Source organism: Molossus molossus, unplaced genomic scaffold (genome assembly GCF_014108415.1).
Source record: "Molossus molossus isolate mMolMol1 unplaced genomic scaffold, mMolMol1.p scaffold_m16_p_16, whole genome shotgun sequence".
Taxonomy (NCBI): Eukaryota; Metazoa; Chordata; class Mammalia; order Chiroptera; family Molossidae; genus Molossus; species Molossus molossus.
Window position 1 is genome coordinate 37,314,698 of NW_023425351.1, and position 26,266 is coordinate 37,340,963.

General features: G+C 38.5%; 1 protein-coding gene, 1 long non-coding RNA gene and 1 pseudogene across 5 annotated transcripts in view; 1 reads left to right on the forward strand and 2 right to left on the reverse strand.

The window, feature by feature from the left end:
* Positions 1-4,103: 4,103 nt before the first annotated feature.
* On the reverse strand, positions 4,104-5,091 carry LOC118631517 (annotated as a pseudogene).
* A 3,112-nt stretch (positions 5,092-8,203) lies between these two features.
* LOC118631395 lies at positions 8,204-14,468 on the reverse strand. The gene is made up of 3 exons (XR_004959832.1): positions 14,381-14,468; positions 9,739-9,877; positions 8,204-8,242 (listed from the first exon to the last, which is right to left on the reverse strand). It is a non-coding gene; the product is annotated as an uncharacterized LOC118631395 (long non-coding RNA).
* A 494-nt stretch (positions 14,469-14,962) lies between these two features.
* Positions 14,963-26,266, forward strand: part of CIBAR1 (CBY1 interacting BAR domain containing 1) — a 30,470-nt gene continuing 19,166 nt past the window's right edge. The window contains exons 1-7 of one of the 4 annotated variants that reach the window (XM_036263797.1): positions 14,963-15,065; positions 15,489-15,723; positions 16,724-16,750; positions 18,363-18,431; positions 20,193-20,294; positions 23,900-23,905; positions 25,111-25,215. In XM_036263797.1, coding sequence (XP_036119690.1) covers positions 15,040-15,065; positions 15,489-15,723; positions 16,724-16,750; positions 18,363-18,431; positions 20,193-20,294; positions 23,900-23,905; positions 25,111-25,215 — 570 coding nt within the window. In that variant the 5' untranslated portion in view covers positions 14,963-15,039. The remainder of the gene's footprint in view (positions 15,066-15,488; positions 15,724-16,723; positions 16,751-18,362; positions 18,432-20,192; positions 20,295-23,899; positions 23,906-25,110; positions 25,216-26,266) is intronic. The other 3 variants (XM_036263798.1, XM_036263799.1, XM_036263800.1) reach the window with 3 other exon arrangements.

Genomic DNA, 26,266 nt, shown 5'->3' on the forward strand with positions numbered 1-26,266 from the left:
CTGGAGAGCATCACAGGTATGCAACTGTCACAAATAAATAGTGAGACCCCCCCAAAAAAATATTTTATATACATAAATTTTAAATTCCATTTCTAATTAAGAATATAGCGCAGCCGGTGTGGCTCAGTGGTTGAGGGTCAACCCATGCACCAAGAGGTCTCTGGTTTGATTCCCTGTCAGGGCACATGCCCAGGTTGTGGGCCTAATTCCCAGTGGGGGTTGTGCAGGAGGCGGCCAATCCATGTTCTTGCTCCTTGATGTCTCTCTCTCTCTCTCTCTCTCTCTCTCTCTCTCCCCCTTACTCTCTCTCTAAAATCAATAAACAAAAAAAAATTTTTAAAGAAAGAATAAACACATTCTGGTATCTTAAAATATAAAAGTAGAAAAATATTAGGGATGCTTTTTCAATCAAGTCCAATCAAGATGATAATATTCTTTCTGTAAATGTATTATTTTTAAGTAATATTTTTAAATTTTACTTTTAGTAATTAATATTACTCTAAAAGAATAAAGAAAAGCCCAGGGAAGACTTTCATTTTCTTTTTTGGGGGCTTATTAACTACAGTTAAACAGCTTAAAAAGCAATAGTTTGCTGCCCCCTGGCTGTACAGAGATTTCTTATCTTTCAATAAACCTGCTGTTTTTAAATGAGTTACCGTATATTGAAAAAGTGAAGTGGAGCATTTAGAAAATGCATTGCCTTCTATAGATATCAGGGTACTAATTAACACTGATTAAAAACATGAACTTTTAGATCAGACCGCCGGGTTCAAATTCTGGCTCTGCTGTATAGTAGCTGTGTGACCTTAGTCAAGTTCCTGAATCTCTCTTTCATTTCCTAATTCATATTAATAAAGGTAATAGAACAATAATGCCTACTTTGTATGAGTAGTATGAGAACTAAATGAGTTTCTAAGGTGCTGCAGCTGTTTGGCTCAGTGTTGGATATTAGTAGATGCCACACTTAAAAACAAAAGGGAGGAACTGGAAATTATCCACCATGGCACCAGCACAGCTAAACTCTCTGACCCTGCTCTACTTTGTTCTTTCATTCTGGCCCTTATCACCTTCTAACATGCTATAGAATTGGATTATTTATGCTGTCTAGTATTCTTTGCCTGCATCACATCACTAAGTGAACTCAGAGGGCACAGGGATCTGTGTTTTGTTCTCTGATGCATGCCAACCCCCATGGCAGAGTCTGGCACCTAGTAGGTACTTAAATATTTGCTCTTGAATGAATTTGTTGCCATAATTTTATCAACATCCATATAATCTTGAACTGTTAAACTTGCAAAGAGTTTCAAGAACAGCACGGTCATCCATCAATCTTTTGTGACAGATGTTATCCAAGGGGCATGGTATACAAAATGACTACTGCACAATTTGAGATCAAGGAACAAGCAAGCACAGAAATAAATCATTTCAATATAGTAATAGAGTTAAGAACAAAAGTTGCGGATTGAAAACCAAAGAGTCTAAATCTCAGCAGGGGAGACGACTGAGCTGGAATGAGAGGTACTCTCTGGGTAGCACAGAGTTTGTTCCATTGCAGGAACAGCTTGAAACAGAACCATGAAAGAGTACGCTGTATCTGAGGGACCTACCGGAGCATAGGGTGCTTATGGTGGGGAAAGGAGATTTATTGGTATAATTATTGGCTGAGATGCCCTCAGGTGTACAAGGGCCATGTTCATATTAAGGGTGTTAACAATTTTTGGTTTGGTTGGTTTGGTTTGGGTTTAAATGAGGCAAGACTACCGCTAAGAAGAAGGATACCAATGCAGGGACCAGGCTAGCAAATAATCCAGGTTGTTACAGGTGGTTAATAGCTACAGCTCTATTCCCTGGCGGGGGGGGGGGGGGGGGGGGGGGGGGAAGCAGGGTCCAAAGTATTATAAAAGAGTTGTATTAAATTTTTAAAACTAGCCCTGGCCGGTTTGGCTCAGCGGTTAGAGCGTCGACCTGCGGTCCGGAGAGACCCGGGTTCGGTTTCCGCTAAGGGCATGTACCTCGGTTGCAGTGTGTCCCCGGCCCTGGTCGGTCGTGCGGGTGGCAGCCACTCGATGTGTCCCTTTCACGTCGATGTTTCCCTCTCTGTCTGTTCCTCTCTCTCCCTCCCACTCTGTCTGTACAAAAAATGGAAAAATGTCCTCGGATGAGGATTAAAAAAATAAAATAAAATAAAATAAATAAAAATAAATAAAAAATTTTTAAAACTATTTTACGGATCAGGGTATCAGAACAACTGGCAGGGAAGAACAACCAGAGTAGGCTGGCAAGAACCGGGATAGCAAAAGAAGAAAAGTCCCAACTGTGGCCAGAACAGAACCAGCCAGGCGGCCTCTCAAGAACCTGAATAAGGAGGATTTAGCATTAATCTATAGTCACCCTATTATTATGCCTGGATATCATTATAAATGTGTTTTATTTGTTTTAAATATTTAAATTCCCTGGTTGTCTACTCAGTAAAGCCTTCTGATGTCTCCAAAATCTCAAGATGAAGAGTCTCTCTTAGTATTCAGAAGAGAAACCTGAACTAAGTGTCCCTAACCACCATTGCAGCCACCACCCTGATGTCCAGAGAAGGCCAGCCAGCCACAGAATGCTGTTCAGTCTATCTCTGCCTGGGTGTGCCACCCCTTCAAAGGTCAGGCAATGTACCCAGCTGGTAAGCATGCTGACAGCATACACAAGAAGTCCAGAGCTTACTGAATGATAGAGTTAGTCTAGCATTGGGTTTTAACAATCATCATGTCCAGTCTTCCCCTCTGAGACCTTGTGGAGTTAGTTACAGGCTAGCTGGTAATTTACACTACTCTGCCAACTTGCCCCGAGGTGGGGCAGTTGTTATAGTGAGTTCAGGGAGAGAAAAAAACCTTCAAACCAGTTACTCTGTACACGAAATGATGAATTGGTTGATTGATGAGTTTTTCCACCTTTTCAATTGTTTTTCTTTGCACAATATAGATCCTACCATAGGAAAATGAAATTTCCTTCCTCAGATTGATCAAATTTATAATCATGTAGAAATGTATCCCTGATTATTTTTATAGTAACCTACTTAAACCAACATGCGTTGAGAATATTTTCAGATTTACATTTGTGAAATGGTATTTGTCTTAGAAATGAGGTAATTACCCATTATTTTATATCCTTTCGTAACTAGTAAAAGTTATATAACACAGATAGTAGCATACAGGGCTCAGCAAGTTTGTTTTTTTTCTAAAGAGCAGACAGTGAATATGTTCTGCTTTCTAGTCCAAATGCTCTCTGTAGCAACTTCTCTACTCTGTCATTGTGGCACAAAAGCTGCCATAGACAATATGCATACAAATGGGAAAGGCTATGTTCCAACAAAATTTTATTTACAAAAACATGCAGCAAATTTGATTGTTTGTGACCCCCTGATCTATATACTGTTCTGTGTCTTTACTCTCTCTCTCTCTCTCTCTCTCTCTCTCTCATAATTCTTAGAGTGAATTTTACATCAGGACGTTAGAGATATCTCATTTTTAAAGGGATATATATTTTTAAAGGGATAAAGTCACTGTACAGATATATCATAATTTATTTAACCAATCCTATATTGATAGACATTTTAGTTGTCCTCTAATTTTTTCGTGTTATAAATGTTTACTACAATGAATTCCATTTTACATACTTCTTTGTGCACAGTATAAATATATATGTTGGATAAATTCCCAGAGGTGGAAACATGCAATTTAAATTGAGATCACCAAATCGCCCTCCAATTTTGCACTCCACCAACAACATGTGAGATGAAATGTTCTGGTTTCACATGGCATTATATTGGTATATTATTTTATAGTTCTACAGATGTGTGGTCAGTGGTCCCAAGACAGTTTATTATGTACATTATCTTTACCCAGTAACTTTTGGGGGGATGGGTGCAGTGAACTTTATTGATAATGCATGACAAGGTAGGGTTCCCAAAGCCCCTCCCCTTATTCAGGGGACCTGGGATGGAAACTGTGGGGGTCAGGAGATTCTCGGTGTGTTGGGGGATCGATTTGGGGCAAGGACTCTCCAGCAGCTGAGGGTCTCTCTTCTTCTTGCTGGGGTGGTTGTCCAGGGGGCTTTTACTTTTTGGAGGCCATGTTGACCATAAGGTCTACTACCCAGTTGCTGTAGCCAAATTCATTGTCATATCAGGAAATAAGCTTGACAAAGTGGCATTCAGGGCAATGCCAGGCCCAGCATTGAAGGTGGAGGAGTTAGTGTCAGTGTTAAAGTCGCAGGGGACAACCTGATCCTCAGTATAGCCCAAGATGGCTTTGAGGGGCCCTCTGACACCTACTTCACTACCTTCTTGATGTCATTGTATTTGGCAGCTTTTTCTAGGTGGCAGGTCTGATACACAAAATCAAACACATTAGAGGTGGGGACATGGAAGGCCATGCCAGTGACCTTCCCATTCAGCTCACGGATGGCTTTACCACAGCCTTGGCACTGCCAGTAGCAGCAGGGATGATGTTCTGGGCAGCCCCTCAGCCATCACGCCACAGCTCCCCAGAGAAGCCATCCATGGTTTTCTGGGTGGCATTCATGGTATGGAATGTGGTCACGAGTCCCTCCTAGATGCCAAAGTTATCATACATGACTTTGGCCGAGGGGGCAAGCAGTTGGTGGTACAGCAGGCATTGCTGACAATCTTGAGGGAGTTATACTGATCATGATTCATACCCATCACAAACATAGGGCATCCACAGAAAGGGCAGAGAGGATGACCCTCTTGGCTCCACCCTTCAGGTGAGCCTCAGCCTCCTCCGTGTTAGTGAGGACACCAGTGGACTCCACAGCATACTCAGCACCAGCATCACCCCTTTGGATGTTGGTGAGATCTCACTCCTGGAAGATGAAGATGGACTTTCCATTGATGACAAGCTTCCTATTCTCAGCTTTGACTGTGCCTTTGAACTTGCCATGAGGAGAATCATACTGGAACATGCAGGCCATGTAGTTGAGGTCAATGAAGTGGTCTTTGATGGCGACAATATCCACTTTGCCAGAGTTAAAAGCAGCCCTGGTGACCAGGCGCCCAATACGGCCAAATCCGTTCACTCCAACCTTCACCGTCGTGTCTCAGCATTGCAGCTGGCACTGCGTAGAAAGACATGGCTCTCCGACAAACAGGAGCAGAGAGCCTCTTTACCCACTAATTTGAAGTATCTTATTAAAGGCTTCTGCCAAGAAAAAGTGTTCTCTATCAAAATATGAAATAAAGGACTTAAAATCTGAATGTCATTTTCATCAAAGCTACCATCTCTTCCTTCCTTCAAATCTAGAAATAAGCAATTTTATCTCAACACTCCAATGTATCAATCTATAAAAAAAGAACACAGAGATCAATTTAGATAAAGACATTATTCATAACCTAATTCTGAAACCATTACAATTAGCTGTTGATACATAAGCCTGAGAAGCAAGTGGCTGTGTGTATGTTTTTATTAAAGTACTTCTATACTGCCTAATCCCTCTCCAGAATTCTACAGTTCTGTAAAAGAACTACATAAAGATCTGCACTCACAACCCTGAGATCATGTCAAAAATCAGGTCTGGTAGGAGAAGAAACACTTCTTTGGGTCATTTGTCCTTTGGCAGCCGGCACTGAGCAGTGCAAAGCATAAAGACAGATTACCAAGGGCCATTCTAGATTATATTGCTTACATATTGAAATGATAAAACTTTGGATATATTCATCAAGTGCATGATGAAATTTAACTTCACTCTTTCTTTTTACTTTTTTAATGTAGTTACTATGACATTTTAAAATACAAACATGGATCATGTTATATACCTATTAGACAGTGGTATTAATTCATGCCAGCAGAATTTATAACTTCAGGATATGACTTGAAGGCTTAGCTGTGACTCTTGGAGACCACAAATAGAAACTGCGATCACAGGGATTCCTAAAAGTTACCTGTGAATAGTAGGAAACACAATGCACTAGGAAGAAAGAATATCATTCATTCTGAAAATACAGATTAAGCACCAATAATAGCCAGGAACAGCCTTGTCATTGGACCAGGGCTATAGACTCTTTGATAACCATATACATTTGACCTTGTTGAGGCAGTATACTTCTCTGAGCCCTATGGCTTCATCTGTAAAGTTGGCCTTGTGTAAAGAAGATATTGAAATGAATGTACTCTTGAAATCTCTCTCTGCATAAAGATATATGATTCTGAACACATTTCAATTTTGTAATTAAGGTCGCTAACTGGATATACAACTATGTTAGAAAAAGCTTATATCATAAATGTATAAACCACATTTTGCCCATAATTTACTATGAGCTTTTTTCTCAGTATGTAAATGTATTTCATGAGTGTCTAAAACATTCAGTTCTGTAATCAATGAGCTTCAAAGAGAGATAAAATCAAGTATATTTATGTACCGTATTTCGACAGTTTTATTTTGAGGTACATAGATTTTTTTCCTTCATTTATTCAATACTTATTTAATGACTATAAGACAAAAGGCTATAAAAGAGAAAAACATTTATAGGCATAGCTCCTGCCCTTGAGTGACTTATCTGTAGGAAACTTCCCCAACTTCTCTGGCCAGAGTTGCTCCTAAAGGTAGATTTCCTTACTCCATTGTTCATGCCTTTATTACAGCACTTAGCACACTTCTTCTCCTTCTTTTGTTTACATCTCTACTTCCTTCCTAGACTGTAATCTCCTAACAAAGAAATTATCTTACTCATCTTTGAATCCAGTACTTAACATATAAGATATGCACACTGAATACTTGACATATGATTATTAGTATAACCAATAACTAAAAGATGAACAACACGTGCCCTGAATGTGATTCCCTGAGGACACATCATCAACTATGCAGTACTTTTGTCAAGAATGTGCAACCTTAGTGTATTATGAGGAAATACCAGTTAAACACAAAATTATAAGCATTCTACTATGAAAGTGGAGCATGGGGAATTACATTCTTACAAAATGTCAATGTCATAAAAGACAATGAAAGGCTATAGAAATGTTCCATATTAAAGAAAGCTGAAAAGACATGACAATTAAATGCAATACCTTACCCTAGACTGGATCTTGTACTGGAGTGGAAAAAGATGTTATCAAGGACTTTTTTAGGTCAATGGACAAAATTGGAATATGAACGAGACTAAAGTATTGTATCAATATTAATTGATAAATTAATAACTGCATTGTGATTGTGTAAAAAGTATTCCTATTTTTAGGAAATATGCGTGGAAATTTTTAATGTTCACTGCAGTGTTATTTACAATAGCCAAGACTTGGAAGCAATCCAAGTGTCCATCAGTGGATGAGTGGATGAAATAGCTGTAGCACATTTAGACAACATCTACTACTCAGCCACAAAAAAGAAGGAAATCTTACTCTTTGCGAGAACATGGATGAATCTAGAGAGCATTATGCTAAGTGAAATAAGCCAGTCAGAGAAAGACAAGTACCATATGATTTCAATTAAATGTGGACTCTAATGAACAAAATAAACTAACCAACAAAATAAAAGCAGACTCATGGGTAGAGAACAGATTGACAGCTGTCGGAGCTGAAGGGGGCTATGGTGCTGAGTGCAAAAGGTGAAGGGATTAAGTAAAAAAATAAAAACCTATAAACACAGACAACAGTATGGTGATTACCAAAGGGAAAGGGTGGTGGGGAAGCTAAAAGTAGGTATGGGGGGAATTAATGGTGATGGAAGGAGACTTGATTGGGGTGGTGAACACACAATACAATATACAGATGACATATTATAAAATTGTACACCTAAAACCTATATAATTTTATTAGTGTCTCCCCAATAAATTCAATAAAAATAATATATGTATAAAATCAAATTACAGTGGTAATTTGGACCACAATATGTAATTCTTTTAAATGAACACCATAAATGTAATTATCTGTTTGTTTGAAAGCATAAACTTAAGAGGCAAATGAATAATATTTTTAGCAAATATGACTTGTTCAACAAAAATGTATTGGCCATCTGTTTCATGTACGACACTGCCCTGGTTCCAGGGCATGCAGTGGTAAACAATGCAGCATGCTGTCTGTATACACACAGTCTACCTACCTACTAGCAGAACATACAGACACAAATACATACCACTTATTACCCAATCAGGTATGTACTTACAATGAGATCGATGCTGCAGAGAAGTAGAAGGTATCAGCTAGGCAGTGATTAACAATGGGTCTGCATCATTTAGGCTATCCTGCAATAATGTTATAACATAGAGTAATAAAGCAAGAAATATGTGAGAATTTATAAAGAAAATAGAATTTTGAGGTACACTTTTTAATAATAAAAATATACATTTCTTTTTCTATAATGATATAACATCATCTACATAAAAAGCAATTGTTTCTGAAAATTATCTAAATGCTTCATTCACCTTCAGAATATAGATCTGGACACATTCTGATAAATAACTGAACTTTTCACTCCATTTATACTTTTATATAACAAATATAAGCACTATATTTATTAGATTCTGCTATCAGAATGAAAATTATTTCCAAAAACTGGTGATATAAAGAAATGTTACTCTTTCTCCCCATTACGCTCAGTCTGTGAGTATGTTAAACTGCATAAAAGTGTCTCTAGCCCTGGCGGTTAGAGGGTTGACCTATGGACCAAAGGGTCTCAGGTTTGATTCCCAGTCAAGGTCATATACCTGGGTGGCAAGTTTGATCCCGGGCACCAGTTAGGGTCATGTGGGAGGCAACTAGTCTCTCACATAGCTATTTCTCTCTCCCTCCCCCTCCCTCCCTTCCACCCTATCTAAAAAAAACAATGAAAAAATATCCTTGGGTGAGGATTACAAAAAAAAAAAAAAAAAAAGTGTCTCTAGTACAAGTACAGTGTATTATCTAAAATGGGCTATTATCAAATTTTCTACCTTAGTTTGAAAGTATAAGAGCACAACAAGATATGATTTAACCCAGCTTTTTTATTGTGATATTCTATTGTTAAAACAAACAAAAAGCATATTGTTTCAGTGACCATTACAGCTAACAGTCAAAATAGGTGCTCTCAACTCTTTACTCAGCAGGCTAGCTATTCCAAAAACAATCTCAAGAGAATATGGAGTTTTCTGTTGAAAGTGATTGTAGCTGTTCTTTGGATAAATGGCTAATTCTAATTCTTGAGAAGAGACTGTACAGGTGAGCCTTTGTGCCAGAACCCAGACATGTTTAAGAAAAATGGGAACATGTCAAACACTGAGCAGTGAGCTGAAAGGGCTCCCACTGGCCAACTCTTGGATAATTGAAGCATCAAAAATAAATAATAGCTGCAATTACTTTTAATACATTGACTAAGTAAAAATCCAACTGCTCACTAAAAATATCTGTGAAGACTCAGAAATACTCATATCAACACTAAAAATCAATTAAAAAATGCATATAAACAGAACTATAAAAATAAAATGTGAAATACAACCCTGGCCAGTTTGACTCAGGGATTAGAGCATCAGCCCAGGAACCAGAGTCACAGGTTCGATTCTGGTCAAGGGCACGTACCTCGGTTGTGGTTTGGTCCTGGCCCTAGTTGGTGTCATGTAGGAGACAACAGTCGACGTGTCTCTCTCACACTGATGTCTCTCCCCCCCCCCCCCCCCCACTATATGAAGATAAATGGAAAAATATCCTCGGGTGAGGATTTTAAAAAATAATAAAATAAAATAATTTAATTTAAACTACTCATTACCTCCAAATAAGATTGAATTTTTTTGAAAAAATGATCCCGTTGTGTTGTAGAGCTATCTGCTTCCACCTTTCTCGGAGCACTTGGGTTAAAGAATGGTAAATCCAGCGTCCGGTATATAACAAGTTCTCAGTGATTAGTGCTGAATAAATGAGTGAATGAAGTCAATGTAACTATTTGTCTCTACTGGATCTCTCTTAAATCATCCTAAATAAATTGGAATGCATTTAATGTGATGCAAAATAAGACTGTGCTATTTTTACAATAAATATACAAATATGTTGTAGTTTAAGAAAAGTCAGGTTATACTCTTTGTAACCTGAAACAATTCCCAAAGATTCGGGAATGCTGTACCCAATGACTGACTCATCATGGACACACATTTTCCTTATTCCAAATAAGGAATGGCACTGATTGACTACTTAAAATAATTTATTTACATTTACATTGATTTAAGAACTTTGCAAAAAAATCAAAATAGGAGAGAAAAGGGAGAGGGAAAGGGAGAGAAAGAGGGAGAAAAAGAAAGGTTGATTCTGACACAGTGGATAGAGCATTGGAGAGGAAAGACAAAGGATTTAATTGCAGCACCCCTACTATCCCATCATGTGATGTTGGCCAAGGCACTTGGACTCCCAATTCCCTGCTCATCTTCTTTGACATGATGTGTCCTAGGAAAGAGTGTAGCAGTGAAAAGACTTGAGAACAGCTGTGCTGATGCATGCTTTGAAATGTCTTGTAAGATCAAAGAGCCCAGATCTCAGAAGGGTTTCTAGAAAACATTCATTCCATGTATTGGGTTGAGAGTGCAATTCAATATATATTTGTTCAACAATTACTATCCTATTCATAAGGCATTTGCTAAAAGATTTAAGAGTTACATGACTTGCTGTAATACATTAATACCTTCACATCGATACTAAGGTAAGGACTATGATGTTTAATTGTGGCAACTTAATTGGGCCACAAGATGCCCAGACTTTTGCCCAAACATTATTCTAAATGTGTTTGTGAGGGGGTTTCTGGATGACATTAACGTTTGAGTTGGTAGACTGAGTAAAACAGATTGCCCTCCCTACAGTGAATAGGTCTCATCAAGTCCATTGAAGACCTGACCAAAACAAAAAGGCTGAGGAAGAGAGGGTACTCCTCCTGCCTGACTGTTTTCTTTCTCCCCCGACCCGTCTTCAGACTCAGCCAGAAAGATTAGTTTTTCTGGGGTCTTGAGCCTGCCAGCTTTTGGACTGGTATTTGTACCATCAGCTTTCCTGGGTCTCCAGCTTGCTAACTACATGCATTGGGGCTTCGTCTCCATGCTCACATGAGCCAATTCTTTGTATCAAAATCATTCTGTATATATTTTTCTTTATATTGATCCTGTTTCTCTGGAAAACTGTGACCAAACTCCTTAGCATGGTCAAAATGCCCTACATGACCTGACCCCCCCACCTACCCCTCCAACTATATCATATATCATCATGCCCATCTCCTCGACTTCAGCCTCATTGGTTTTCTTCCATTCCCTCACACACACCATGCTCCCTCTGCCATTGGATTCTCACTCACTAGCTCATTTATTTACTGATGAACTCAACTAATTATTGAGCTCCTACTTTGAGTCAAGGACTGTGGTGGCATGGGAAATATAATGTGAACAAGACAGCAAAGTGCCTAGTTTCCTGGACAATATATTCCAGTCATGGAAAACAGAAATAGCATATAAACAAATAGTTGAATTTCAGAGCATGTATGTGCTTCAGAGGAAAGAGAAGAGTGTGGCGTGGTACTAAGTAGGTGATCAAAGAAAGGCCCCCTCTGTAGATGACTTTTAAGCAGAATTCTATGTGATAAGAAGGGGCTAGTTATGTGATGATCTGAGGAAGGTGTGTTTTAGGCAGAGAAAATAAACACAAAACTGAGCCTCAAATAAACTAGTAACAGAAAGATATTGTAGCTATATCACAGTATAGTAGTGAGAGAAGGTAAATGGATAGGCAAGAATGAGATAGAGCCTTAATAGCCAGAGAAAGAATTTAAAACTTTATTTTAAATATATTTAGTTCAGCCCTGGCTGTTTTGGCTCAGTGGCAGAGCATCAGCCCGCAGACCAATGACTCACAGGTTTGATTCGGGTCAAAGGCATGTACCTCAGTTGCGACTGGCCCCCAGCCCTGGTTGGGGTCACACAGGAGGCAGTCAATGTGTTCCTCTCATGTCTACATTTCTCACTCTCTCCCTTTCTCTCCTTCCCACTCTATCTGAAAATAAATAGAAAAATATCCTGCCCTGGTCAGTTTGGCTCAGTGGTAGAACATCAGTTCACAGACCAATGAGTTGTGGGTTCGATTCCAGTCAAGGGCACGTACCTCAGTTGCGGTTCACTCCTGGCCCTGGTCGGGTTGTGTGGGAGGCAACCAGTGGATGTGGCTCTATGACATCAATGTTTCTCTCTGTCTCTCTCCCTTCTTCCCTCCCTATCTGATGATCAATAGAAAAATATCCTCAGGTAAGGACTAAAAAAGGAAAAGAAAAGAAAGAAAAATATCCTCAGGTGAGGATTAAAAAAAATAATACATATATAGTTCATTTGAGTTGCTATGATAAAAATACCATAAACTGGGTGGCTTATAGAAAACAGAAGTGTATTTATCACAGTTCAGAAGGCTGTGAAGTCCAGGAACATGGCACTGGCAAATTCAGTGTTTGGTAAGAGCCTCTTCCGCCTTGGTGGCCATCTTCTTAGTGTAACATGGCAGAAGGAAGTAGGGAGCTCTCTGGGGTCTCTTTTTATAAGAGCATTAATTCCATTCATGAGAGCTCCACTCTCATGACTTAAGTACCTCCCAATACCTCCTAATACCATTATATTAAGGGTTAGGATTCTAACATATGAATTTGAGGGACACACAAGCATTCAGACCAGTCAGCAGAGGCTTTGAAAGGTTGGCATGATCTGATCTCTATGTTTGATTTTGCATTGCAATGTATAACTGTGGACATGGAGAAACCAGTAAGAAGGTTTGTGATAAAGGTGAATGATGATATTAACTTGGATTATGGTAATGTAGAAGAAATGAGGAAGGAATAGTTCCAGATATATATGTTTTGGAGGAGCAACTAACAGGAATTACCAGTGTGCCTAGGGAAAAGAAAAAATGACTCCTAGGTTTTCTACTTGAACAATCAGCAGGAGAGTGGTACCATTTTCTCCGAAATAGTAGTTAGGTAGAGCTAAGAATGGAGCTGGGCCCTGGCCAGTTTGGCTCAGCAGTTAAGAATGTCGTCACACGGACCAATGAGTCTCAGGTTTGATTCCAGTCAAGGGCATGTACCTCAGCTGCAATTCGTCCCCTGCCCTGATCAGGTCATGCAGGAGGCAACCAGTCGATGTATGTGGCTCTATCACATCCATGTTTCTCTCTGTCTCTCTCTCTCTACCTGATGATAAATAGAAAAAGAAGGAAAAAAAAGAATGGAGTTGGGAGGAGGGCAATTTGCCTACACTGTCCACTCTTTGGACTCTTTTTCTCTCTCTTCAAATAGTTAACATCTACCTTATCTTTGGATCTCAGCTCAAATGTCACTTTCTCAATGAAGTCCTTTCCCTGACAACACAGTTTAAACTGAACTTCTGTATTAAGTACATGCTCTCTCGGTGTCATGTACTTTTTCTTAGTACTTGTGTTATGTTCCAAAAGTGGCCACTAGCATGTTACCTCGGCAAGGCCACCCTAGCTCATCCACCCACCAGCAGACCTGCCAGCTAACCAGAAAGATATGCAAGAGCCCAGCTGAGTAGACCCAAAGTAGAAGAACCACCCAGCCCACTCATAGAATCCTGAGTTAGCTAAAGGATTATTGTATGCCCCAAGGTTTTGCAGTGGTCTGTTACACAGCTAAAGTTGATCCAGTAGCACATACCTCATTTGCAATTGTGTGTATGTATATGTATGTGTGTGTGTGTGTGTGTGTGTATATATATATATATATATATATATATTTGTTTCATAAGTGTCTATTCATCCAAGAGACTGTGAGCTCTATAAAAGCAAAGACTCTTCTGATGTTCCATTACTACTCCATGCTCAGGGCTGGGAATACACCAGGCACTCAGTAGGTAACTCGAAGAATGAGTAGAAGGGGAGAAAAGAGGTATTTATTGTAATACGAGAGAATAAGAGGAGTTATATAAGAGAGGGGACACAGGACTGAGGACATACATTTGTCCAAAACCAATTTTTATCAGTACAATGTGCTGAGGAATATAAGATTAAAATTGTATTTCTTATGAGCTGGCCTGGTGGCTCAGTTGTTTGGAGTATCACCCAGTACACCAAAAGGTTATGGGTTTGATCTCAGGTCAGGGCACTTATGGGAGGCAACTGAGCTCTCTCACATTGATGTTTTTCACTCTCTCTAAAAATCAATTTAACCCCCCCCCCGCCCCCCCCCCACACACACCCTCAGGTGAGAATTTTGAAAGAATTGCATTTCCTCTGCCTCCAAGAGCTCCAAGTCTAGACAACAGGAGACAGTACAAAATCAACAGAGGAGGGGAACGTTGGCTGTCTGGAAGAGGGAAGTGTGGGAGTTGTGGAAGGTTTCTTGAGAGAAATAAAGGTTGAATAGTCCTAAAGGCGTTTACCTGGAAGAGCAGCACAGAGGCGGCCAAGGGGGGTGGGGAGGTCTTATTATCTTTGAATTATTCCCACGGTCCAACACAATTTTTTCCTACAAAATAGGAACTGAATAAATATTTGCTTAATAAATGAAAAGTTAAAGATGAGGCGGTAAGCACTGCTCCTTCCAAAGACAAGAGCCCACATTTTCAGATTCAACACGGAGAATCGGACAAGTTGAGCATATGTTTTAAGAGTAAATGTCGCATAAGCAGAGACTGGACGTCATTGGCCTTTAGTTTCGTGTTTCTAGTGGGTTGGCCTGAAATTTCCCTCGTTGGCTCACAGTCCAGCCCGCACCGACCGGAGACGGACGCGGGGTCGGAGCAGCTCTCCAAGGGGATCGGAGGCGCAGGCACAGCGGCCAGGAGAGCGCGGAGCTGGCGCCGCGGCCTTGCGCTGGCGCGGGCCCGCCGCCCTCCGGCTGCCTCTTCGCGCTCCCGCGGACTCCAGCACTGGCCGCGGGGACGCGCGCCGCGTTGCCGTAGAAACGCCGGATGACGCGGCGGCACGCGGGGCGGGCTCTCGGGCTCCAGCAGCGGCGGCTCGCGCCCCGGCGCACGCCCCGGCCCTTCGGAGACCCGTCGTTGGGCCCGTCCCGGGTCTCGGTGGTGCGCGAGGCAAGATGTTGAGGCGCAGCTTGGAAAACCGGTAACAGCCCCGGCCCCTCCCGCTGCCCAGGGTGCCCCACACGTGAAGGCTCGGTGGGGAGATGCGGAACCTCTCTCCGTGGGGCCTACGTGCCGAATTCGACCCCGGGCCGGCGGCAGATCCTCCCTGCGGCGCCGTGGGCCTTCCTCCCCGGGCTGCGGCGAGCCCCGGGTGGCAGCGGGGCGCCCCGGCGGCGCAGCCCCAGCAGCCGCCACCCCGCAGCGACGGGGCCGCCGAGCCGGGTCTTCGCGCCCCTACAAGGGATGTTAAGGCCCGGCCTGGAGGGAGGCCTAGAGAAGGGGAATCCGCCTCAGGAGAAGCTGCGAAATCCCCGGGAATGTTTGCCTATGAAATTCACTTGGAGATGAAGCCATCTTGTCCCTAATAAGAATGATTTGCTTTTTGTGTCACCTTTTTCTCTAGGGACGCTCAAACCAGACAACTGCAAAATGCTGTCACAAATGTGGAGAAGCATTTTGGAGAGCTGTGCCAAATATTTGCTGCTTATGTGCGGAAAACTGCCAGACTGCGAGACAAAGCAGACCTCCTGGTGAATGAAATAAATGTGTATGCCTCTACAGAGACCCCAAATTTAAAACAGGGCCTGAAAAACTTTGCTGATGAGTTTGCCAAACTTCAGGATTATCGACAAGCACAGGTATGGAGAGAGGTCACCGCGTCATTGTTAGGAATGAGCCCTTAAGTAGAGGAAGTTAAGATTCACTTGTAATCTGAGGTGGTGAACACACTCTTGCTGATAAACTTACCTTTTCATGTCTGTAACACTGTGTGAATCAATTAAAGGGAAGTTTCCTGTGATTTTACCATTTTCAAACTACACTTGCAAGCATCTTTAAGTCTTGACTTTCCCCATTTCATTTTCCAACTTCTGGCCAAGAGATGGCTATTTTACAGGGGTTCCTAAACATAGTGCCATTGGGGAAGAAAAGGAGCATGATTTGTATCTTGTGGTCAAGTATAAAGCATGTCTGGAGATGGAAGATGTTGGGAATGAGAATGTAAGTGAACAAGTAAGAAATGGACCAGAGAGGTACGACACTGATGTATAACATGGATGCAAACCAGTAGTGAGACTTTGTAGAGATGTTTTGCTTGGGCGTGGGTGGATAGGGAAGAAGGTGGTAGTGTAACTGTTTTCCTTCCTAAACCCATTTTTTTCCTTTACTACCTCTAAGCACTTTCACTTAATATTTATTTAGGTTTCAAGACACAGGTTAACTTGTCAAATGTTGCCGTATTAGAGCTGCATTGCTTCTTTGGCACTTTTCTCATCAGTGCTTTTTGGTCTTTTTTCTAAAGCCTAAAACAAATTTCAATTATCAAAAAAAAAACATTGATTTTTTGACCCTATAATTGCTATTCATACAGAAATTTGAGTAGTGATTATGTTTGGGTGTACTTTTAGGAAAACTTGAGTTTTGTCATATTTCTTCTGTAATAAACAAGCAACTCTTAGTTATACGTAACTGATGACTTTTTATTTCAGAAATAATTTATAATCAGATAATCCTAAAATCCCATGTTAGCCAATCCTTTCATTATCCCGTTCTAGAAAACCTTTATGCTATTTATCAAATAGCCAAGTGAATGGATTCACACTTGTTCTCCTTTTTATTTCCTGTGCTTACCAAATTGAGGAGGTGCTAATGAACAATGAACAAAAGGTAGGCGACAAAAAGGAGAACAGAAAAAAGACTTGGACAACCCTTACACTGAGTGATCAGTGTATGGATTATTCAACGTGGTATAGACTAAACTATCCTGAATAGTCATGGTTTTGACTTGAGGATTTCTAATATTTAAATGCTCATTGAGAACTTGATTTTCCTTGTTTTCCCAAAATGTTTTAAAATGAAACATTCAGATACATTTTATTTATAGAAGCTAAAGGAAGGTCAGTATGAAGTGTACTCACTGATAAACACGTTTGGATGAACATGTATCATCAAAAAAAGCCCTTTTCTGCCCTGGCCAGTTTGGCTCCGTGGTTAGAGCGTCAGCCTGTGGACCAGAGAGTCCCGGTTTTGGTTCCCACTAGGCATGTACCTCAGTTGTGGTTTGTCCCTGGCCCAGGTTGGGGTGTGGGTGGCAACCAGTCGATGTGTCTCTCTCACATCGATGTTTCTCTCGTCCTCCCTCTCTCCCTCCCGCTCTATCTGAAGATAAATGCAAAAATGTCCTTGGGTGAGAGTAAAAAAAAAAAAACCCTTTTCCTGCTGCAAAAATAACACATGTTCTTAAACAGTTAAATACATGTCATCTTGTATTACCTATCCTGAAAAAGGAAATTTTAATGTCCAAGAGTTATTTTTCTTATGCTATATAATTGCCTTAAAAAAAAATCTAGCCCAGCCAGTGTGGCTCAGTGGTTGAGCGTCAGCCCATGCACCAAGAGGTTGCTGGTTCGATTTCCAGTTAGAGCATCTGCCCAGGTTGTAGGCCAAATCTCCAGTGGGGGGCATGCAGGAAGTGGCCAATTGATGTTCTCTCTCACTGATGTTTCTATCTCCCTCTCTCTAAAAATTATTTTAATCTAATTCTTCAGTGTCTTCCACTAGTGCTATTAGTAAAAGAATATCTAATATTTAATAAGAATTGTAATTTTTAAAAACTGTTTCTTTCTAAATAAAAGAGAGATCAACCATACAGTTTCACAGCTCAGGAACACTTGAGACCGTTTATCTTATTCTCTAAGCTTGGATAATTTATGAATGGCTTCCCAGAAAAATATCGCAGCTTAGTGGTCTCTAAGCTTTCTTGATTTTGAGGATTGTGTTGCTTTAAATGTTTCCAATATGCTGTATCTTTCAGCTTCTCTATCTGGAAGGTTGGGCTAGTACATTTTAGAGAATATATATTTAAAGTATCCAACACTGCTAAACACACTTAAATGGTAATTGTATTAAAACTTGAGAAGTCTTAAAACTTACCCAAAAGCTACTTAGTTTAGGTACAAAAGTAATACAGAAATGGTGGTATGGCAAGAATGAGTTCCTTGAAATCCTGAGACATTTTCTTGTCATATTGCATACCAGGTGCTTTTCTGCTTTAATTGTTACTATATAGCTTAACAGTGTTTAATGTGTTTACATTTAGATTCTGAATCTTATCAATTCTGGTAATTATTGAAGATAAGTTGAACTGTGACATTTTAATTGGAAAAATATTTTCATTAGTCTGTGTAGTAATTTTTAGGTTAAACAGCACAGTTTTTATTTCAGAATTGAAATTCTGATCTGTTTCCTTTCAGTTATATTTTATAATAATTTTTAATAGGTTGAAAGACTTGAAGCCAAAGTAGTTGAACCACTGAAAGCTTATGGAACCATTGTAAAAATGAAGCGAGTAAGTAAATTCATTTTTTACTATTATTAGATATTCCAACAAAGAGTATAAGGTTTCCAATAATTGTTCTTTTAAAAAAAGTACAGGTAGTGTTTAGTCATTTTTTTACACACTCTGAAAAGTCATCATTTCTTAGAACTTTGAGAAAAAAGATATTTTAGTGAGCTTATTAAGTATACTGTAGCAACATAAAGCATTGTTTTTATTATGAACATTTTTATTATTTACAGTCATGAAGAGTATATGTATAGAAACATGAGATTATATTTTTGTTTTAGAGCAGGTAATAAAATGTAGACTATATTTCTGTTTTAGAACAGGTAATAAAATGTAGACTACAAATGAGTATGACAAAGTTCTATTTTTAATTGAGGTATAATTGATATAACATTATTTTCAGGTATACAACATAATGATTTGATAATTGTATATATTGTGAATAATCACCACAATAAATCTAATTAACGTCTGTCACCATAATTACACTGTTTGTGAATAGAGCTTTAATATCTACTCTCTTAGCAACTTTCAAATATGCAATATGCAATACAGTGCTATTAACTATAGTCACCATACTGTATGTACATCCTCAAAGTTTTTCATTTTTCTTTTTTTAATCCGAGGATATTTTTTTTTAACTTATCTTTACTGTTGAATGTATTATAGATATCCCCTCTTTTTTCCCCTTTGACTCCCCCCTCCCTAACCCCTCCCCCCCCCCGCCTTCCCCACACTATTGTCTGCGTCCATTGGTCATGTATATATGCATAGAAGTTCTCTGATTTATCTCATCCCACCCTCCCTCCCTACTTCCCTTTGAGATTCATCAGTCTAACAAACAATTTGTACTTCTTAATTCCCAAGAATATTTTTCCATTTATCATCAGATAGAGAGGGAGGGAGGGAAAGAGAGACAGAGAGGGAGAGAGAAAAACATCAGTGTGAAGAGACACATCAACTGGTTGCCTCCCACATGACCTGACCAGGACTGGGGACAAACTGCAACCGAGGTACGTGCCCTTGACTGGAATCAAACCCAGGACTCATTGGTCCTCAGACCAATGTTCTAACTGCTGAGCCAAACCAGCCAGGGCTCAAATTTTTATTTTTTAAACAAACTGTATTGAGGTATAATTTACATGTAATAAAATTCTCCCATTTTAAGTCTTCATTGAATTTTGACAAATGTATATATACATGTAACTACCACCACTATAAAAATCATATATATATATATATTTGATATATATATATAGTGTGTGTGTGTGTATATGTGTGTATATATACACACACACATATATATATATGGTTATAGTTTTACATCGAAATTATCTTGACTTTGTCATTATTTCTAAAGGATATTAAAGAAACATATATGTGCCCGGCTGGTGTGACTCAGTGGATTGAGCATCATCCCATGGACTGAACGGTCCCAGTTCAATTCTCAGTCAGGGCACATACCTGGGTTGCAGGCTCAATCCCCGGTGGGGGCTGCAGGAGGCACACATATGTGTTTCTCTCTCACATCGATGTTTCTATCTCTCCTTTCCTCTCTCTCTGAAAAATCAATAAAAACATATCTTTAAAAGAAACACATATGTGTGCACTGTCACACATAAAGATATACACTAATTATGTATTAGTAATTCCTGTGATAATGAGGCCTGGATCAAACAAGACCATTCTCCTGTCCTTAAATCAGAGGGTGTGTATTTTATTTCTAAACTCATAGATTATTAACAAAAATATGCCTATTTACAGGATGACCTCAAAGCAACATTAACAGCAAGGAATCGAGAAGCTAAACAGTTAACTCAGTTAGAAAAAACACGTCAGCGAAACCCATCTGACCGACATGTTATTGTATCCTTTGTATTTTGGTCTTTAAAAATCATTTTGTAAGGTATGCAGTATAAAAGTAAATACACATAGAAATTATACATTTCTACTTTTAAATGTGCAGAGAATTTGAATATAATGGTTAAAAAGAAATATGCATTTATGAATTTTCACTATAGAAATTAGATCATTTTAAAGAGAATACAACACCTAATTCAGTCCCCTTATATTGATTTTCACAATAGATATTCAAAAAATAAAACTCATAAATGTAGGAGTTTTTATAAACAGTAAGTTTAAGATTCTGAGATTTTTATTCACATGATAATGACTAAGTATTAATTATAAAATTAAAGATCTATAATTAATTGTAATTTAGCAATGCCATCTGCCCTGTTTTTAAGAATGGAAAGAAAAAAATCTTTATTTCGCCAATATAATTCCCTTTATGCTAAAAAAATAAAACAAAAAAACACTATGAAACCACAATTATGACTTCTAGTCAAAACCCTGAGGAGATTCAAGAGTATAGTTGATGTCCACAGCTGGACACAAAGTGATCTAGATAGGAGTGTCTACTGTAACAAAGTTCTGTTAAGAATGACTGTTTCTTAAACTGGATTGTGCCTTGTTCGTGACTAAACAATAGAAAATAGTATCTAGCTAATTGCCAGCAACTGGGATAGGTGCAATTGTGTAGAAAGTACTAACTTATCCCACTGCCTCTTTTTCCCATTTCTTATGTCTTCTTCCTACTTCCTTAAGGTTTATACTGCCCAGCTCAGCCAGAAACCACATGAGGAGTGGCTCTTTGGGGGCATTTGAGGTTCCAGAACACCTCCATTCCTGAGGGGAATCCCTTGAGCAGTGATTTGGGGCTACGCCAATTGCCTGGTCCTCCTTCCTTTGGACCAAAGGTACATATGCCCAACCTTGTAATAAACAAAAATGGGCAGCCACAGGGCTGGGACTACCCATCGGAGGCTAGGACAGGAACAACTAGACAGTACTTGAGGCTTAAGATCTACCAATTACAGATGATAGAGTCTGGGTTTTAAGTAAGATAAACCAGAGAATGCTGGAAAATTTATGACTGACAAACAGAGATGACAACAGAGGCCGAAGGATGTCACTAGTTTTAAAGAATTATGCCAGAGGTCAAAATTTTGTTTTGTTTTATAGAAGAGTACATAAAGGCAGAAAAAAAAATGTCACATCTGGAATCCTGAGTGGTTGGCAAGGTAAAATGAGGGGTATTAGTATTGATACTCAACACAGAAATTAATCTATTCCTAAAACAAAGATGTTACTGACTTAGATGTTCTTTAAACACTGCTGTGGAAGAGGTAATCTTGTACTATAGATGAAGCAGGTCTGCAGATTCACATAGGGAGAAAAATGCAACAACTGGACGGCTTATTGCTATAGGTGAAATGCTATGCTCACTGAGAAAGACCTGAGAATTCAGATTTTGACAACCTCAGACAATAAAGGGTAATCTACATATAAATGTATTTGATATAAATATAAACATATTCAGTCATAGCATCATAGAATAGTAATCAGGATAGGGCCTTAAAATTCATCAGACTATTCAAAAGAAGCACATTAAAGTTCAGTACATAAAATGAAGTGGCATAGTTCTGGTATAAGAGGATAAGGTAAAGAATCCCAGGGCTCTGCCTGTTCACTCCCCAAGACACAGGGTGGCTTCTGAACAAGCTGCCTGGAACACAATTTGAAAAACACCAATCTGGCTCACCTCTTTATAACTGTTTTGCATTCATGAATAGTTTTATTAAATATACTGATATTCATAGTCATATCATTTTAATCAAAACCATTTCCTACTCAAATTGGTATATTATAGGATTTTGAAGAATTTTCAACAAAAGGAAGAAACAGAAATCTATATCCTCTTTGTTAAAAATAGCCATGTAACTTTGGGCAAGATGCTATGCTGGAATAAAAGGATTTGAGACTAAGAAATGAAAAGTAGCACTGGCTGGTTTGGCTCAGCGGTAGAGCATCAGCCCGTGGACCAGAGTCTCAGGTTCGATTCCAGCCAAGTGCACATACCTCTGTTTCGGTTAGTCCCTCGTCCTGGTCAGGGTCATGTAGGAGGCAACCAGTCAATGTGTCCCTCTCACGTCCTTTCCCTCCCTCCCACTGTCTGAAGATAAATAGGGAAATATCCGCCTTGGCCAGTTTGGCTCAGTGGTTAAAGGGTCGGCCTGCCGACCAGAGAGTCCTGGGTTTGGTTCCCGCTAGGGGCACGTACAGTGGTTGCAGTTTGCCCCTGGCCCTGGTTGGGGTCATGTGGGTGGCAACCACTCGGTGTGTCTCTCTCACATCGATGTTTCTCTCTCTTACCCCTCTTCTTTCCCTCCCCCTCTACCTGAAGATAAATGCAAAAATGTCCTCGGGTGAGGATAAAAAAAAATATCCTCAGGTGAGGATTTTTTAAAAAAGTGAAAAGTAATTGCTGGAGGGTGGCGCATTTAAGATTCTGATGTCCTAGCTATGGCTTTTGCTTCCCCATGCATTCCTCATTTAGCCAAATCTCCCTATCCTACCATCCAAAATTTAAATGAAGCTATCAATAAATATAAATAAGGGGAAAGACATAATTAAAACGAAAGTATCCACAAGTAAAGAATTGCATGAATCACATGTAGTATTACAAAATTAGTCTGCTTAAAACTCTCATTAGTAAAAGGTTAACATGCATGAAATAAGAAATTTTTTCATACTAATGAATCTTCAAAAGAGCCCAATTTACTTTTGAATTTCCTGTGATGAAGTTTTATTTTTTTTTAAATCCCAAGCCCAGCCCAGCAGTTATGGCTCAGTGGTTGAGCGTCAACCCATGCATCACGCAGTGCCGGTTCAATTCCCAGTCAGGGCACTTGCCCAGGTTGCAGGCCCAATCCGCAGTGGGGGGTGTGCAGGAGATGGCCAATTGATATTTCTATCTGTTTCTCTCCCTCTTCCTTCCTCTTGCTCTAAAAAAATCAATAAAAAACATTTAAAAATAATAATTAAAAATCCCAAGCCCCGTAATGTAGAGAATTGTTTTTGATAATTAGTTATAATTAATTAGTTATAAAAGTGTGTATGGTTTTGCCCAGCTGGTGTGGCTCAGTGGTTGAGGGTCGACCCATGCACCAAGAGGTCTCCAGTTCGATTCCCAGTCAGGGCACATGCCCAGGTTGTGGGCCCAATCCCCAGTGGGGGGCATGCAGGAGGCAGCCGATTGATGTTCTCTCTCATTGATGTTTCTATCTCTCTCTCCCTCTCTAAAATCAATAAAGAAAAAAAATTTTTTTTTTAAAGAATGACAGGAGCAAAACAAAACAAGTATGTATGGTTTTAAAAAACTTTACACCCTATATGGCAAGCTTAGACACACACATACACATACAGGTATAAATGAATAAATTTTTAAATGCTTAGTGTCTTGAAATTGTGCTTAAATTAACCTAATTATAAGAGTTTATAATCAATATAGTTATAATTAATGTATAATCTAATTTTAAGAGTTTATAATTCATTAAGAGTATATGATTTTAATTTATTGAAAAAATATTCTCTTTGAAATGTATTTTTTCCTTTATGAAAAATTTCAGTCACAGGTGGGTAATAAAGTGGTGTGTCGAGATGGATCCTTAGAGTAAACCATTTTACTTATTTCAATTTATATATTTTCTTGAAAAAGAAAGCAAGGGCTAAATGTCACAATATTATGTGTCAACAACGTTGGTGATAGATGCAGATTTTTCCCATGGATTAACTATTAAATGATGATATGTGATACTTTTGAGCAAATATAATACTAGCATAGGAAATAAAACTTTATTGGAAAGAATTGAATCAGAATTTCAGGCTGTGCTTTAAAATATCTATGTTACTATTTAACAAAAAAATCTTAAATATATTTGGGTAACTATAGACCTAAAAGAAGAGTTGCTTTTATAAGAGAAATACATGATAAGATTGGAAATGTTCTGCACTTTACATAACTGTAGTCACAAGTTAATATATGGCTATTGACCTCTTGAAATGTGACTAGAGTAAGAAACCAGATTTAAAATTTTCATTTCATTTTAATTAATTTAAGTGTAAATTGTTGCATGTGGCTAGTGCCACCATTGATTGTAAAACACAGGTCTAGATAGTATGATTACTTATTAGAGTATATGAAGTAAAGCATTAGACTTGTCATCTAATTTATTCATTACGGTATATATAGAATTTCTTATAATAAATTTTAACTAAATAGTAGCAGTGTAATATTGTTAGCTTATTAAGTATATACAAATAGAAACTCAATGCTGAAATAAATATATGTAGTGTATATTGTACTCCACCTGATTAGAGAACATTTCATGCATTTGGAGAACTAGAAATTTAAAAACACTTAAATCACAGGCCCTTTTTTTTTTAGGGAGACAAGGTTAAAGGGGAGAGAAATTATGAGGAGAAAAAGAATAGTATGATAGATGGCACACAGTGAAATAGGTGAAAGCAGTAGAAAAATACGGACAATTGTTTTATAGTAAATCATCCAAGGGCGATATAGGGGAAAAATTATTTTGTAGAAAGAAAGGGAAGGATTTTGTTTTGTTTGAGATCATGAATCATGTCACTTAATAGATTTAACTTTATTTTACATGTGCTTATTATATAGATCATTTTATTTTATGTGGCAAAAAATATTGACATTTACACTGTTATGCCAAAAAGCCAATACTGCAATGGCATTGTTTACAGACAGACTCAAATGAATGGATTCTGATTTAATTTTTTTTATATCTTTTGTTGGGCAATACTTTTGTAGGCAGAAACCGAATTACAGAGAGCTACAATGGATGCTACCCGAACAACTCGTCATCTGGAAGAAACTATTGACAATTTTGAAAAGCAGAAAATAAAGGATATAAAGGTAATAAAGTAACTGTTAAGGCTCAAAACATGCTTTTTAACCTTACCTTACGTTATATTCAAATTTATAAAAAATTTAAATTACTGTGATTTTTATTTTTCAATTACAGTTGACATTCAGTGTTGTTTTATGTTAGTTTCAGGTATACAGCATAGTGATTAGACATTTATATCTTTACAGAGTGATCCCCCGCTACAAGTCTTGCACCCATCTGACACCATGTGTAGTTATTACAGTATTACTGACTACATTCCCTAAGCTGTACTTTAAATCCCCATGACTATTTTTAAACTTCTTAAAACATTCACTTTTTTTTTTACCCAGTCCTCACCATGTGGGATTGCAGATTGGTGCAGCCACTATGGAAACATTATAGTATAGAAGTTCTTTAAAAAAATTAAACATAAAACTACTTTATGACCCAGCAATTCAACTTCTAGGGATTTAGCTGAAGAAATCAAAGACACTAATTCAAAAAGATATATATACCCCTGTTCATTGCCTCATTATTTACAATAGCCAAGGTATGGGAGCAACCTAAGTGTCCATTGAGAGATGAATGGATAAATAAGAGGTGATACATATATACAATGGAATATTAGTTGGCCATAAAAAAGACTGAAGTCTTACCATTTGCGACAACATGGATAAATCTAGAGGGTATTATGCTAAGAGAAAAATAAGACAGAAAAAGACAAACACTGTATGATTACACTTACATGTAGAATGTAAAGAACAAAATAGACTCATAGATACAGAGAATACATTACTATGTTTTTTTTTAGTCTAGAGTCTGTTTGAAAAATACAAAAATATATCAGATGTTATTTTGTTATGGGAAAAAAATGAAATAAAGGGGCTATATCCAACCAGAGGCCAGATACTCAACTTTTTATTACAAATACTATTTAATCAAAGAGAACTAACATTTATTGTTTTTATGTATCAGGCACTATTCCAGGCACTTTGTATAAATTATCTTTTAAATCTTTACAGCAACCCCATGAGAATGAGGTGGCATTATCCATATTATATTTTTTAAAATAAGCAG